Below are 16,923 nucleotides of genomic sequence, written 5' to 3'. Positions count from 1 at the left end.
CCTAAATTTTAACTGTAAAAATTAATATTTAGAAATTGATAATGTATTACAAATGTTACATAAGTTTCACGGCAAAAACTTATAGGACACTATTTTTAGGAAAAACTAACTGTCAAACAAATAAGTTTGTTACATTTTATCAAATAGTTAAAAGATGTTTGTTTTTTAAGCTTAAAATGGATATAAAAGAAAGGTGAGAGGAAAGCTCAAGGTAAAAAACCGGGGACTTTTGTAAAAAATACATGCCTCTAGCATCTGTGAACAATTTAGTTTCCCGGGAATTATTTCCGAGACTTACATATATTTGACCTTCGTTGCTTGGAATATACTGACATCTATGAGAGTTAACCGTACGACATTGTTGACAGCCAACAGTAATCAAGATGTATAATATATTGTTGTTTTCCCCGGTAAAAACCCTGGATATTTACAACTAACAAGTAATAAAAATATTTATTGTAGAGTACATGTTAGAAGTCGGTTCAAAGATTTGACCACATTTATCTCCCCCATGAATTTAACTCCGAGAGTTGGGTTTTCTGATAACTCTTTAACCCTGTTAAGAAAAGTCCCAACACACTATACTTTTCCAGTTGCAGAGAAGTTCGTGATTAATATTGTCTTACGCCTTTTAAAATTCAATCTAATTTTTACTGTGAATTTTTACAACTCAAAAAGGTAGCACGAAAGAAAAAAAGAAGTTACTGGGTTATTTTTATACTCGACGAAATTGTTTAAGGTATTCTTTCCACTGAGAAATGCGTGTTGCTCTGGTACAAATCTGTTTTTCAAAGCATACACCTTATGATCTACGAAGAGCCTTTCCAACACATTACCATTATTTATATTCCAACAAGTAGTTTATTTCACGGTTGGTCTGTAGTTAAGCAAGTCCCACATCTCAATTGATGATACCGAATGGATTTATGGATATGAACTACACATTTAGATTTTTTTTATTGAACAGAGATTCCCAGCTCAAGATCTTTGTTAAAAACGTCTTTTCACTCTTCGGTACATTCTGTTTGCTTTACTGATACTGTTATTATCTAGTTCTCCTCCGTAGACTAATGGATATAGTCTCGACTCTCTAACTGAAAGAACACGGGTTCAAATCCCGGATAGGTCTAAACAGACAAAGACACGATTAATAGTGTACTTTGCTAATAAATACCAGTGTAATAAAATAAAAATAAAATACTAGTGTACATCGAAGCTAGAATAGCGTTTTAGCTGATATTAAAAACTATTATTATCTAAATCTGTTGTATGAATCTGTTTACATTGGTATTGTGGAAAATAAATTAAAGGAGATTATCACTGCGAAATTTAAAGTGATTAAAAGTATTAATGCCATCGTAAAACTTGGAATTATGAATAGTAGCAAAAGAATTGGGAGATCTGATAAAGTAAAACAAATCAATAAACAATAAGAATAAACTATTTGTAAACAGATAAGAAAATTTATGAAATTAGCATAATACAACATACTTTATATACAAATCTACAGTTTTTGCACATTTATTTTCTATATTCTGTGATTATCTAGTAAGGACTGATTTTTGACGGGGTATTAATCTTTGATTGGCCCTTGTGTGTGGTTTGATGTTGTTTTCTGCTTTCATTTCGTGTTTTGTTTTCAAAGTGGTGAAAGAAGTAGAATAGTTTTGGGTTATTTATCGGAGGAAAGAAATGAAAGAATTTTATTAAATTATAAGTGCACTTATTGTTTTCCTAGAAAAGGTTGCTGTAATTATTAAAATATTTCTAACTTAGATTTAATATTGGACTAATTATACTCGAGAAAAGAAAACTACAAGATGCCTACACCTCGTAATAAAGGTTAGTTTTTACTTTCTTGTGAATTAATAAATTTATGCTTAATAAAGATTAGCACAGTATTTGATAGAGCTAAAAGCATGAAGAGAACTTTTGTTGCTATAAAATGTGATATGCCTAAATTTAGATAAGCAGATAATAGTGATAAATTTACATTAGGTGTATGTCTTTACCTATAATGTTTAGTGACTACCATCCCCATTTCAAACATTCTGGATAATATTTACTTAAGCCAATTTACTAATTATTGTTGGTTTTTCACACTGTATATGCCTAAAAAGTAAATAGAGCAGAGTATGATCATTTGTTCAAATTAATTACTATTGGTGGATTATATCAATGGGTATAATAGTATTGAATATCATTTGATAATTTCAATATAAACCAGGTCCGCTTATTGTACTCTACCCGTAAACTAACCTCTTTGATCCTGCATTAAGGGTAAATTAACCCCTGACGTCATCGAGAATATATGCATAAAATCCCAACGTCCGTATTTATAGATTAAGTTAATGGTTTTAAAATATAACGTAACTTACACTTTGCTGTAGAAAAAATTGTCCTAAAGAATTAAAGGTTTGAAACTGCCAATGGATTCCACCAAGGAGTTTCCCCTCACTACCCCCACCCACCATACGTCATAGCCAGCTCCCACCACAAACCGAGGCGGGAGAACAAAAATGGCGGACGACAGTCAACCTAACCTATAAACTTACAAATGAAATCTGGTTGATAAGTAAAAACAATCTAAGGGATGCAACGTTACATAACTAGATAAAAATGTATCTTTTATAATTACTGTCAGCAGTTGTAACAAACCAAAAAAACCCCCATATAAGTCACAACATTAAAGCTGGCTATTTTCGGCGGCAGATTTGAAAATCATAAAAAAGATTCACAGATTTACATGTAGACAGTCCAAACTCAAAACATTTCATTGATATAGTACCGGTCAGTAAAATGTAAAAAGAATAACATTAGCCATGTTACCTAAAACACTCTAAATCTACTCTAAAAACTTTCTTCAAAACTTCTACTTTTATTTCCAGAAAGAATTTTTAGGTACTGACAAACCATATATTTGCATATAAAAATTATTTGGGGGGGGGGGGGGTGGGGGGGGGGGGGGGTGGGGGGGGGGGGGGGTGGGGGGGGGGGGGGGTGGGGGGGGGGGGGGGTGGGGGGGGGGGGGGGTGGGGAAAATTCAGAAAATATCCCTATTAAGAAAGTTAATTGTACTGAAAAATTATTATTTAGTGTTCTAAATATATTCCTTCTCTCTATACATTCATTACAATGGTCGTACAGGCTTTGGAAAGACTTTCAAACTCCTCTGAAAAAATGTTGTTCAAAATCGAATTAACATTTTTGTGGATGTCTTTTCAAATGTACAAAATTTTTACCTTTCAAAGCATTTTTAAGTAAGCTTAAGGAACAGCAATGAAGTCTGCTGGGATGAGATCAGGAGATAAGGAGGTGTTGAATGATTGCAACATTATTCTTTGAAAAATACTGTTTTACAACGAGCACCTCTGCAGTGTCTGTCATACTGCAGAAACCAAGTCCTCTTGCTTCTCACATTTTCCCTCCAAACTCAGTGAATCTGATCTAACAGACACTGTAGTATTTGTGGATGCTCCTATCACTGTCTTGTCAGGGAAGGGGGGCAGAGGCTCCTTGTGGATTTGTTGTTTAACCAAACAATGTTTTCAACATGATTTTCACCTTTGATTTCACAGCACACAACTTTGAAAGGCATGTTGTGAACAAAATTTATGTACATATAATTTTCTCTGCCAAAAATATTATATACAATATTATGTGCTCTACCAACACTCATACCAACATGTCATTTGGCCTATTAATTTGATGCTGCATTTACATGTTAAACATTTTTATTCAGTATTGCTTGTTGATTTTTGACCTGTTCTTTAGTCATCTTTAAGAGACTCATGACCATTTTTAAACACAAAAACCACTTAAAACCATTTTGAATGGCTCATATGCTTATTACCATATAATGTTTGCATCATTGTAATATGTTTCTAATGCAGTATTACAGAAGTGAAAATAAAGCTTTATTGTAGCTCAAAAATCATCCAACTGTGCTGAACCCATTATATTGCTTTTATTTTCATCATAGGTATTGCTTTCGTAAGGTAGCTCTTTATCTCAAATTTCTGAGCTAATATGTAAATTTTTTCTAATTTTTTTCGTGCTATCATTAAGTTTATAAAAATTTGCTTCTGTTTCAGATCGTGAATATAGGATCAGGTGTGAGTGTATTGGCAGTGTAATGGCCCGAATGAGTGGAAAAGGATATCAGGAACCAGGTAGGGTAATCATTCATTTTAACTTCATTAGGTGCTAATGTTTATTATTCTAACCTGATTAATTTTTATGTTATGAGATATAACATAATTTTGCCACAATACTATCAGGATATTTAGCTGGTGAAAAATAGTGTTAAAACATGTGGAAAATGTCTCTATAAAGTGCTTGTCCTAACAACTTGCACTTGGAAAACCCCCTAGTTTCCCACAAAAGTTGACAAGTTTTATTTCGTTTTCAGTTTAGGAGGTGGAACATTCCTTGGACTATGTTTGTTCTGCTCACGGGTTGTAACTCGTTTGAGGAGGCTATCGAACTGGCGACTTGTGGGGACAACAAACATGTGGACAAACTTGTGAAAGACATCTAACGGTGGCAACTATGAGAAGTTTGGCCTCCAGGGTGATCTAGTAGCTAGCAGGTTTGTGTTATCATATAATCTGCTACAGTAGTAAATCGTTATTATTACTGTAATTAACATTTATACTTTTGTTATGATAAGTGCCAAGTTTTCACTTATGTTGTAATTCTACCGGCTTTATTTTGAAAATAATACAGCATTGATTATAATATAATATTTTTTATGGTAATTTATAACAATTAAAAATTAAAATGTAATAGAAATGAGTGATATAATTATCCACTGCAGTCAAAAAGTATACTGATGCAAATTGCATGGGAATAGTTAACAATAATTTTATTTTGTTATTTATCATCTGTTCATAACAAATATGGTATTAACCCTTTGGGTGCCAAGGGCCCGATATTATCGGCTCACTATATTTAACCAAAGCGTGCCGAGAGCCGATATTTTCGGCCCTTTACGTTTAAACCGAAGTGTGCTGAGAGCCGATGTTTTCGGCCCATTACGTTTAACCGAAGTGTGCCGCGGGCCGATATTTTCGGCTTTGCGATTATATTATTTTTTTAAATCATAATATAAGCGAATCTTCATAACACATACATCAAACGAAAGGGGAAGAGTTACTTAACAAATTGATATATAATTTGTTATAGTATAAGGTCCAGGACAGTATGGTGTCAAGTGCACCCGGGGTTACCACCTTGACTGTCTCCCCCGTTACGAGTGTAAATAGACTGAACGTTTATGTAACAATGTATATATTTTATATAGAGACATTTCTTTGCATAGTTTTTTATAGACTTAGTAACATTTTTCAATGGCCTATGCTATAGACTATAGGCACTAAAAAATAGTGAGTGATTGAAGATTGGACTTTTTCTGCCTTTCAATAACTGAGGGTGAGTAAAAGCAAATAATATAAAAAAAATAGGCTATTTGTCATGATTTTATTTTTTGTGAACATGCATTAGGGTCCTAACCAAATGTTTTTCAACCATCTCAATGCTAGTTTAATAAATATAGTTTTTGTTTATAAAAGTCCTTACAATAACATGCCCTTACATTACATTGTCAATATTTTAACATTTTAGTCCAAATGTAAAGTTTTATTAAAAATCTTATAAAACTTTTATTTCTCAATATTTCTTTCAGAAATTTTCTATATAGGTTCATAATTATACATACTAATGTAAAATGTAACATATGTTTACATAAATAGTAAAATAATATAAGTTTTCTAATAAAAAAAAAATAAAAAATTTTTGTTTTTGTTTTGTTTACTTATTTATATTTTTGGATATTATCATAAAACTTTGTTATTACATCACAGCATATTTCATAACCTGCAAAACAAAACAAAAATTGTCCATTTATCAGTATTAGGATAGGAGTTATACAATTTTTAGTCTAACATAACAAAATAGCTGTTTTGTGCTTGGCACACTTGGCTGTTATAGGCCATTTACCACTGGCACTCAGGAAACACCCACAGCTCACATGCATGGCATTACTCAAAACGAATCTTGAAATTTGCTTGGGCATCCAAAGGGTTAATTTGTATTCTCATTTTATAAACCATCTTTTATTTACCTTTACGATTTAATATCTTTTTACAGTAGAACCCCTCATATCCGGCCTCGGTGTTTACCGCACCTCGGTTTATCCGGCCACTTCCCGGAAGCCAATATCGAAATTTATTTACCACGGCTTGCAGACGCGCAGTTGCAAGCACTAGTCTCCCCACGACTCTTGCGTTATTTTTGTGTATCTATTTGTTTACATTTTCCTGTGTTGTCCTCAGTTGAGCTGATAGGTTTAACCTGTAAACAGTTCGTTGATTATTTCCAGTGCGGTTAGTACAGTACAGTACAATTGTTTTAGGGGGTTTCGTCAAGTGCTGTGTACTGTAGGTTGGTTTATCCGGTCGAATCGTTATCCGGCCAGGGGCTCGGTCCCGTGGTGGCCGGATATGAGGGGGTTCTACTGTATTTATGAATCCAAAATTTATGTTATTAAGTTCATGCAAATTTGTAAGTCATAAGAAGCAAAAAAAAAGGGAAAAAACAAACATGCTGGACTTAGAAGATATCAAAAGTTTGGTTATACTGAGCGTTAAAAATTATTTTCTGATTTCTTCAGGGTTGAAATATGGAAGTTTTCGTAAAACGAAGAAGGTAAGTTTCTCAACTCAGCTGCTATACATTGCGGACAGGTTGTCTGCCTCACTGTGTATAACCAAAAAACTTTTAATACTTTTAAAGTTCAACATTTTTGTTATTTTTTTCTTTAAAAAAATTTCATCTACTTAATAGGACATTTGGATTACTATTATATAACAATTGTTGTGTTTGTACGTAAAGCAATATTTTATACTGACTTATCAAATACTATTGTATTTTTTCAATTTGCTACTTTTAATACGTACTTTAATATATAATATGTACATCTTATATACTTTGACATAGTGTATCACATTTTATTATTAGATAATAAATTCTGTATCGTTAGGTTTTTTTGGTTTTCTCCAAAAAAATGTAATGCGTCACCAGTGAATTCAATATTTGTGCGGTTTAGTGTTAAATTGCTCAGCAACCACTAGCTATTGCAGGTACTTTTCTGTATGAGTGCTAATATATTTTCCAGTTCAATATTCAAATTATACACACTTTGTTAAAAATAAATAAATATTATTATATATATTAATATATAATATATATATACTATATATATATATATATATATATATATATATATATATATAACGGCTTCACATGCAATTTTGTAGACTTGACATGTATGAGCAATTATAGCTCAAGTGAATTATATTTTTGACACTAATGTTGAGGTTGCCTTGTTACTACAATCAAGAAAATCTGTAAAACAAGTGTACATTTATGGCCATTTTAATTTACTCCAGTATTAGTAGTTTTTGTTCCATAGTTGCTTTCACCTTGTTTCTCGATCAAGAAAAAAACATATACGGACACAGATGTGAGGAGCCTACTTCTGTCCAAAGACAATTATGATGGGTCTTATAACTGTCTTTAATCGCATCAGAATGTTCCTACACTCAGTACTCAACTAGCCATCGTAGATTGTGATAAATTTCTATTGGTTTGTGATTTTTTTTTGCCTTATCACTGGCGGGATTTTCAATTTCAGCGCTTATTTCAACACTGCATCGTATACAAAGTACGGTAGACATGATGCACAATCTACTATGGCTAATTGTGTACTAAGTGTAAGAACACTTCGATTCCAAGATGGCGACACTAGTCCCGCCCATTGCCATGCCCATGTCAAAACGTCTATTACTTTCTGGACAGTCTTCGTGTATATACATTACAGTATTCACAAAGCACCGCATACTTTTTTGCAAAAATTACAGTTTAAAGTATTATTTTTTTAAACATAATTTTCTTATCAGGATGTTTTCTCATTTTCAACAGCGGATGCAGGAAAGGTTGAAATAAGAAGTTCCTACTATCAAGTTTACTCTATGATTTCACACTATAATTTAAATAAACTCAAAATAGTGGTTTTATTGTATCTATAGTTGCGCTGTCATAAAACAATACACAGAAACAGTTGATTACATTTAACGGGCCTTTTCAATTAAATATTCCGCAACTAGGACCATTAAAGACCAACAAGGGATTTTTCACTATTTTAGAGACCAGTGGGGCATAGCCTGGAGGAATTTTTGAAATAAGAATAGGCTAAATATTCATACCAGGGAATCTAAGAATGTCCATGTAAAAGTTTAATATAATCGGTTAAATGTTTTACGTGTGAAAGGAAATCAAACAAAGACACCTTCACATTTATAATATTACTAGCTGTTTCCCGCGGCTTTCGCACGCGTCTCTTAAGCTTTGCCCGTATATTTCTTTGCCTTCAAATAGTGTTTGGATATTTTAATATACGTAAACTACTGTGTTGTAATTGCAGTTTAATAATGTGCAGGCGCTTTGATAACTTTTATATCTTGCAGTACAGCCTGGTGGTTAGTTACATCAATGGGCATTGCGTATAAACCTTCTACATAGAAAAAATAACAAATTTTTCATAGTGATCGGTCCAATAGTTTCTGAGTCTATAAAGGACAAACACACAAACATTCATTTTTAATATATTATGATTGCAGAAACAGTTTAAACAAAATTTGTCGTTTCTCTTAAGCTTACTCTATGCTTTTAAAACTATAAGTGTAAAGAAATTTATATATAAATATATTTTTTGTCGCATTATATATGTTTACAAAGAACAGCTGATTAAAAATTTGAAAAGACTCTTTCACTTAAATAACATATGTTTGCTGCAATGCATTTCTTACGGGTATTTCTGTAACCAGTGGGGCGGAATCCTGAATCGGGAAAGGCATAAAAAAGTATCCTATAACCTTCTACAGATCAAGACGAACAAATTAAAAAAAAAATTAGGCGAATCCGTCCAGCCGTTTGTGAGTGATGCTGTTACACACGAACAGTTTCATTTTTATATATATAGATTAGGATTTGTGTAACTTTGCATAAACCAGGTGCATTTTGTAGCAGTTTAGAAAACTCCTTGCAAATTGGCCAACTTGAGTTTGCCCAAGTATAGAAGTTACTATATGGCCAGTTGAAAGGTTGATCATTGTACTTATATTCAATAACAATATATTCAATTAATTTAAGCTCAGTTATGGAGTTATATATTCCTCATATAGGTATGCTGTCAAAAATCTGTCAATTTTTCTTTGAGGAGGTTGAGAAATCCATTTTGATGGAAACAATAATATAGTTACAACACAACTATGCATAATATTTAACCACTGTGATAAATAAAACATAAATTGGCAGGATTGACTTGGGAGGGCAGGGCAGGATCTGTGTGCCAACTCCTTTACAAGTTATTTATCACTTTGTTATATTTATATTTCCATTTTTTTATGAGACTGAAGAAAAATTACAGTATAAACTAGATACAATACAATATAATTATCTGTTTTTATATGCTTTGTCATCCAAGTTGTATAGCAAAAGAGATACTTTTTAAGCATTGACATAATAATTTCATTAGTTAATTTTATCTGGGTATTTATGACTTCAAAAACATTGTAGATAATGTGTACTTTATTTATTGTTTATAACTACATTAATAATTACTCACTTTTATTAATATTCAGTAAAAACAGAGACAGTAGATTCTTGTGCAATATTTTGTGTGTTTATTGTAATAAATTTTATGTAGAAGACATTTACAGAAAAATTGGATTCTTTAAAAAAATGGTTAATTTATGTTATTTTCTGTCCAGTTTTGGCCAGATGAATTCGAAAGAGAAGCGTGCAACAGTGAGTAGGGAAGATCTTGCACGTGCAACACTTGTTACTATCACCAACAACATTGGTTCTATTGCGCGCATGTGTGCTCTCAATGAGAAGATTACCAGGGTGAGTTTGATCCACCAAGCCCCCATCATGTTGAAGTGGTATCGTCAATAGAATACTTTAATTTTTAGGTTATGAGTAGGTCACACACTCAACACAATTTCTGAAACAAACCTAGATACCTATACCTCAATTAGTTATTCAAATACCAAAAAGGTTCATAATCATGAGTACAATTTACACCCATAGTCTTTTCATAATATGTACAATAGGATGAGGCATATGCTATTCTTGGTTTAGTTTGGTTTTCTCTCAAAGTGAATTTTGTGCTTAAAATAAACACAAGTTCGAATTGTCTTGTTACCAGATCAGTTTGGGGTACTTGCCATTCTTTAGCATGCCGTAAACAATTGAATCATGCTGAATATTTTTGCAATTTTTAATCAAACCCAAACTCAGCAGAGTTTCAAGACTGAGAGTACCAAATTTTTCAGATCATAAAATGTGTGATCTGTAAATGAATCATTGCTCTTATTACAACTAGTGGCCATGGCCATTTCAGGAGGCATCTGACCAAAGTTTAAAGTAAATTTTTAGTGTGGAGTTAATTTTCCATTTATGCAGTAAAGTCTTAAAATATGCTGAATTCGTTGTCACTGTGCTGTAAAGGCATCTTTGAGAAAACTCAATCTATCTCTACAAGAACTTGTAAGAGGGACAAAAATAATATTATTCTTGGTTGTTGATGTAAGACAGAATGAGTCTTCCAGTTGGCATTCTCTGAGTTTTCCAATATCAAAATCTTAATCTTGTATAACTAAGAGGCGTAAATTTGAAATATATTTGCAGTTGCAGTCAGTAATCCTTCAATATAGCATTGTAGATGTTGGAATAATATAAATCTTGGCAGTTCTTGAGCATCTTCAATGGTGACTTGACTATATGTGAAGTCAGTCAACCCATTTTTAACTGTTACAATCATAGGAACAATGTTTAAGAGTATATTTAATTTGAAAAACAATTTTATTTTAATTGTTTATAAGAATTTATAAATTTTATATTTATGCTTCAGGTGGTGTTTGTGGGCAACTTTCTGCGAGTGAATCCTATCTCCATGAAGCTGCTGGCATACGCCATGGACTACTGGTCTGATGGTACACTGAAGGCTCTTTTTCTGGAGCACGAGGTGAGCAAACTTAACACCTTACTGATTTAAGATATACAAACAAACTAAAAATGTAAGTTACTAAACGTAGTGCTGCTATTGAAAATATGTGCTGAAAAAGTGAGGCAGATTGAATACAAAAATGTAAAGAATATTTTGTTTATTCACTTGGTGGAGTTTAGCATCTTCTCCTGCATACCTATATATCACACATCATTAGAATCAGATACCTTATTTTGTTCCTAGAATCACACTAACATTAGCAGTCTGGGAATGTAAGAATGCTCTAGCATAGCTGGCTACGATTAACAGAGTAACACTCGGTTGGGTGCTGGGCCCTGAGGGCATTCATGGAAATGAAAAAGCAGACATCCTCGCCGAAAAGGGAGCGGAGTCCATAATGGTGGGGCCTGAGTCAGGTTACGGGATAGCTTTCTCCAACAGCAAAACTCTTGTAAAAGATTGGGAAAAGAGGATATAAGAAACATTAATTGAAGAAGAGCTTCAGAATTAATACTATCCAAAATGTTTATCTCTCCTTACACTAAAGGGTGGGCAGCTCTCCTAGATCAGAGTAAGGAGGATGTAAGACTGATATTAGGGATATTGACAGGACATGGCCCCATAAGGAAACATATTATGAGGATGGGCCTTAGCCAGACTAACAAATGTAGACTTTGCAGAGAAGAGGAAAGGAATCAGCAGAACATATTTGGTTAAATTGTAATGCCATTTCAAAAATTCAAAAAAGATTCCATCAGATGATAGGGTTCTGTAAAAGCCTCAGATTTTGAGAACACAAATAATTATAAGTAAGAGAGGCGCAAAGGTCCTTTTTAGGACTAAGCGCGGGGCCAAACGTCCTTTTCCCTCAGGATAAAAAAAACTTTTTTGAAGTAATTTATAACTTATGGATGGATCAACTAATTTAATATCACATGAAACAACTTATTAAAGGATTTGTAAGTTAAAAGGTTTAATTAGAACATTACACTAGACGGAGTTAGCTGGTAGATGTCACATGAATAATCAAATGATGGTATTTAAAAAAATGAATGATACTTAAGGTGACAAGCACTTGCATAAGTCTTGTCATTGTTATAATATAATAATCAAAGTAGAACGTTTCATACATGAATGTTTTTAGACAAAATACAGGATGGTGCATATGTCAGTTTTCCCATAAATTGGGATATTTGGTTTCCATAGGTTGGTAACAATGTTAAGTTGGCAGTAACACAGAGTAAGCTCATTGTTGTCTGTTCCAGTGGTTAGTCTAAAGTGACGCTCTTTGCTTTTGTTATTTGTTTGTGTGTGTTTTTAAAATGTTTTCAACAACGAGTTTACATCCTTCAGTTGTGGTAGGAACATAATAAAAATACTGCTATAGTAATTGAAGAATTTAGTGGTAAATATTCAGGTGTTGTGATACCCTCTCGACAGTATATGCGGAAATTAAATAAGAAATTTGAAAACACAGGAAGCATTTTAAATGCCCCGAAGTGTGGTCGTCTACAATCCATTTGCAACGAAGAAAACCTGCAGACAGTTGCTCAAGCTTTTGTAGCTAGTCCCGGTAAATCGATTTGTAGGGTATCTGCTGAACTAGAAATGTCAAGAAGAAGCGTGCAAAGAATGTTTAAGTAATTAAAATTTAAGCCGTACCATCCATCTTTACTCCAAGCACTTCACGAGGATGATTGGAATAGCTGATTGGAATCTGTTAGATAATAATTATCCGCTCAGAGGCTGATCCAAATTTCTTGCGATAAATTTTGTGGTGTGATGAGGCATGTTTCAAACTAAATGGACACGTTAATCGGCATAACTGCGTGTACTGGTCGGATGTAAATCCTCATAAAGTAATCCAAGCAGAACTCACTGTGCCTGGTGTTATGGTATGGGGAGGTATTTCGAGTACTGAATTGATTGGTCCTTATTTTCTTCAAGGAAATGTTAACTCAGAAAGTTACTTACAGTTACTGCAAGCAGTAGTAGTTCCCGAGCTCAGAAAACAATCCTGTTCTCAATATTCATTCGCTCATCTGGCAACAAGATGGTGCCCCAGCACATTTCAGTATCTAAGTTCGAGATTTTTTAATTAACACATTTAATGAATGGATCGGTCGCCATGGTACAATTGATTGGCCTGCACGCTCGCCAGACCTGACTTAATGTGATTTTTCATTGTGGGGTATAATAAAGGAGACTGTGTGTGCTTCAAAATTGCTAAATCTTGACGAACTCAGAAACATAATTAGAAATAAAGTTGAACTTGTTAATTACAATATACCTTTATTGCTAAAAATTTGTGATTCTGTTCTCAATCGTTGTATGAAGTGTATAAAATATTAAGGTGGACAGTTCAAACAACTGCTATAACATTGTATGGTAATATGTAAGTAATTTCATATAATGAATTTGTTTTCTTGTCTAAAAGTGTTTTATTCAATTAACCTAACGCCTTTAAATTTATCTTCTGGGGAAACTGATATATGCACCATTCTGTACATATATGTTATCAGAGGTTAAGTGTTAGAGAGTTAACTTCACCTGGTAAAATAAGATATTCTTTCTTTTTAAAACTTATATTATCTGTAATATCGATACATGAGTGATTGAAAACTCTATAATTACTTGATAACATATTAATGACTAAACTTTCTAAACAACAAAGATTGGGATATTTTGGTGCTGTCGTGAGTCTGATTGCATTTAATTAAGAGATTAGTGGGGAGACCAATGGAGCTGACACCTACTGTACCCCCTAGTAGCCATTTACACCTTTTAACAAGTATTATCTCTGTGGTGTGGAACTTTCAGAAGCCTTTATGTAACGGTTTATAACAAAGGTCTGTTCTGATCAGGGCTATTTTGGAGCTGACACCTACTGTACCCCCTAGTAGCCATTTACACCTTTTAACAAGTATTAAATCTGTGGTGTGGAACTTTCAGAAGCTGCTATATAACGGTTTATAACAAAGGTCTGTTCTGATCAGGGCTATTTTGGTGCTGTCGGGAGTCTGCTTGCATTCAATGAAGAGATCAGTTGAGACCAATGGAGCTGCCTGTGGCTGGCACCTACTGTACCACCATGCTAGCCCTAGCAGCCACCTATACTTTCTACACAAGTATTATCTCCGTAGTGTGGAACATTTGAAAGCTGTTATGCCAATTTTAGCTGTCCTATAAGGTTGTCTTTAACTTGTTTTTGTAACATCTAGTAGGAATGTATTTTTGTATAAGCTCAAATGTTCCTTATTGTTAGTTAAATGTCAAAGTCATTCACATGGTCTACAGATATTTAGTTGATCGCAGGGGGTTAAATTTTTGTTGTAACTTATTTTAAATTTTTTTACAAATTAATGTATCATTAGGAATTTCTTCCTAATTTTTGGGATTTAACCCTTTTAACCCCGGTCATTATGTAATATCCAAAAATCCCAAGTCATTTTTGGAGAAAATGCAAGTGTTTTGTTAAAAAATTCATAACTTGGCTATTTTTTAACATATCAAGCTATTTCTTTTTTAGTTTTACTTCTTATTACATGTGGTTCACAAACATATGCAAAAAATAATATCTTGAAAATACTTTATATATATGTTGATGAAAACCATATAGAAAAAAAATTGACACACAAATGTCTATTTATTTTATGTTAAATTTAATTCTTATTCTAATGAAATAAAAATTATAGTTCTACTTTATTCACAAGTTGAGTAACTTGAATTTTTGTAAGGACGTGTCATTTTTCTTTTTGCTATTTTTGTACAAGTAAATGAAACACGAGATTTGAAATTCATAGTATTTAACATAAAGCCAAAATTAATTCTTATAAAATAATTAAAATTGTTTATAGCCTAGATTAAAAAAATTAAAAAAAACTTTTAATACAATATTTACATATCTAGAATATGTTTTCGAAATGTCAAGATAGCTATTACTCAAATTGTCGTCATTGCCCTCATCCACACCACTTGCAACTAAGTAATTGGTGTATTTTTGATTACGGGAGACTTTGAACAATTCCTTTTACTAATTTTCAAATAAAATAAGTAACAATCTAATATTTAACTGCCGTACTATATACTGTTTTAACTTAATAACATTAAATAAGATGGAATGTTCACAACTTAGCGAAATACAGCTGTCTGCAACAATCAGTGAGCAGTCAGCCGAGATGAATTGTAATTTCTCAATCACATAATGACAAAATACGAAGTCAAAAACTTTACGAACAATTATATTTAGATGCAGTACATCTTTTTGCACAAGCCTGTGGAATTTCAAAGCATTTGGTAAAATAGGTGGCCAGAAAAATAATACAAAGTGCATGTCTGGACTACATGGATGTCTGGAGTTGACGCAATATTTACATCGGGGTTGAAAGGGTTAATATTATCTATTTACAGAGCAGCTGTAATGCATATTATTGATAATTTCTTTCAAATTGTATCTTTGTTAGTTTGAATACTGAAAAATGTTTACATTATTAATAGTGTTTTACAAGTAATAAATAGGTGTCTTCGTTTGGCATTATTAATGCCAGAAAAAATTAAGTACCTGGAATTTTGAGTCAGATGAGTTACTTTTCTAAACTTTGATTCAATAATCAAAAAGTTGAAATTAAAAAAAATGAGATAGGGTGCTTTCAAACATCTAAAAATTATATAGCAATAATTCTTCAATATGAAAATGTTGGATTTTTATTGTATTTCCCCTTAAATCTACAACAATGTTATTATACATTGAGCAACGTCAATGTTGATGGCAAAACCAATTGGGTAGAATTGAATTGAATCAGAATCATTGCCTCCCTTCACTTGTTTGTCCCTTACATTCATATTAACTTAAGTCTGCTCATAGTCCACTTAATTCTTATGGTAAAAAATAGGTAGCAACATGTTAATATGTAATACCAAAATAATTTAATTAAAATCAGATGGAACTTTCTGGAAAACATTATTATTATATCTGCTAGAAAGTAATAGAATAACAGGATTTGTTTAAGGTTAAATTTTGTTTGAATAAATTATTTAACAAGAACAAAGATTTGCCACCATGAACTCTTATAGAATATTAAGTTGGTATTAGAGACTAAAGTTGAAAGCAAGTTTCACTAGAAATATTCATGCCAGACATGGTGGGAAATAAATAAATAAAGAGTATTGATTTCTTTTAACATTCATGTTATATTATATTCGTATAGGACCAACCTCTAAAACTTAGTAACCACTGTTTGAGTTAGATAATTTATTATCGATCCGAGAGTTCAGTTTCTGTATTTTATTAATACTGTTGTAACTATAAATCACATGTATTAGTTTATGAGAGAAAGTTTTTTTAATACAAAGAGTTTAATAAAAATTGAGAAATAATGTTTTTGTGAATGCTAAATAAAAGGGGGGAAAAGCATTTTATGTTGCTTAATTTACTGAAGATTAACTTTATTCTATTACTTGCCCAATCAGTTAGTTAAGTAAAACCTGGTTCCCTAAAATGGTTAAATACACAGTTTGTATTTAAAAATAATAATTTTTTTACTGTAGAGAGAAATTAAAACTCTTAGCTGAGTGTTAGCGAAGCCTAACTTTCCACAAGATATCTCAAGAAGAAATTGAGTTATAGACTTGAAATTTGTTGTATATGGTTATCACTCAGGGGACTGTAAAAATTCTTCTCCTATCTGTCTAATCCTCAGGATATCTCGAGAGTAAATTGTGCTGGAGACTTAAAATTTTCCATGAAACTTCATACATACATAGGCACGATAGAGTTCGATAATGGTGCATGTCTGACCATAGGATTTGGCTGAGTATTAGCGAAATTTAACTCACGCTTTATTCGTTAT

The 16,923-nt window shown here is 32.6% G+C and overlaps 1 protein-coding gene across 1 annotated transcript; it reads left to right on the top strand.

Moving 5' to 3' along the window:
* The first annotated feature begins 758 nt into the window (after positions 1-758).
* Positions 759-15,685, top strand: LOC124353808 (pantothenate kinase 3-like). The gene is given in 9 exon segments (XM_046803817.1): positions 759-773; positions 4,095-4,133; positions 4,135-4,172; positions 4,412-4,442; positions 4,445-4,537; positions 4,539-4,591; positions 9,834-9,969; positions 10,979-11,092; positions 14,071-15,685. Coding segments are annotated over 9 exon segments (573 nt in total). The 3' UTR covers positions 14,125-15,685.
* The last annotated feature ends 1,238 nt before the right edge of the window (positions 15,686-16,923 follow it).

This window comes from Homalodisca vitripennis, chromosome 1 (genome assembly GCF_021130785.1).
Source record: "Homalodisca vitripennis isolate AUS2020 chromosome 1, UT_GWSS_2.1, whole genome shotgun sequence".
NCBI lineage: Eukaryota > Metazoa > Arthropoda > Insecta > Hemiptera > Cicadellidae > Homalodisca > Homalodisca vitripennis.
This window is presented reverse-complemented; position numbering and strand designations above follow the sequence as displayed.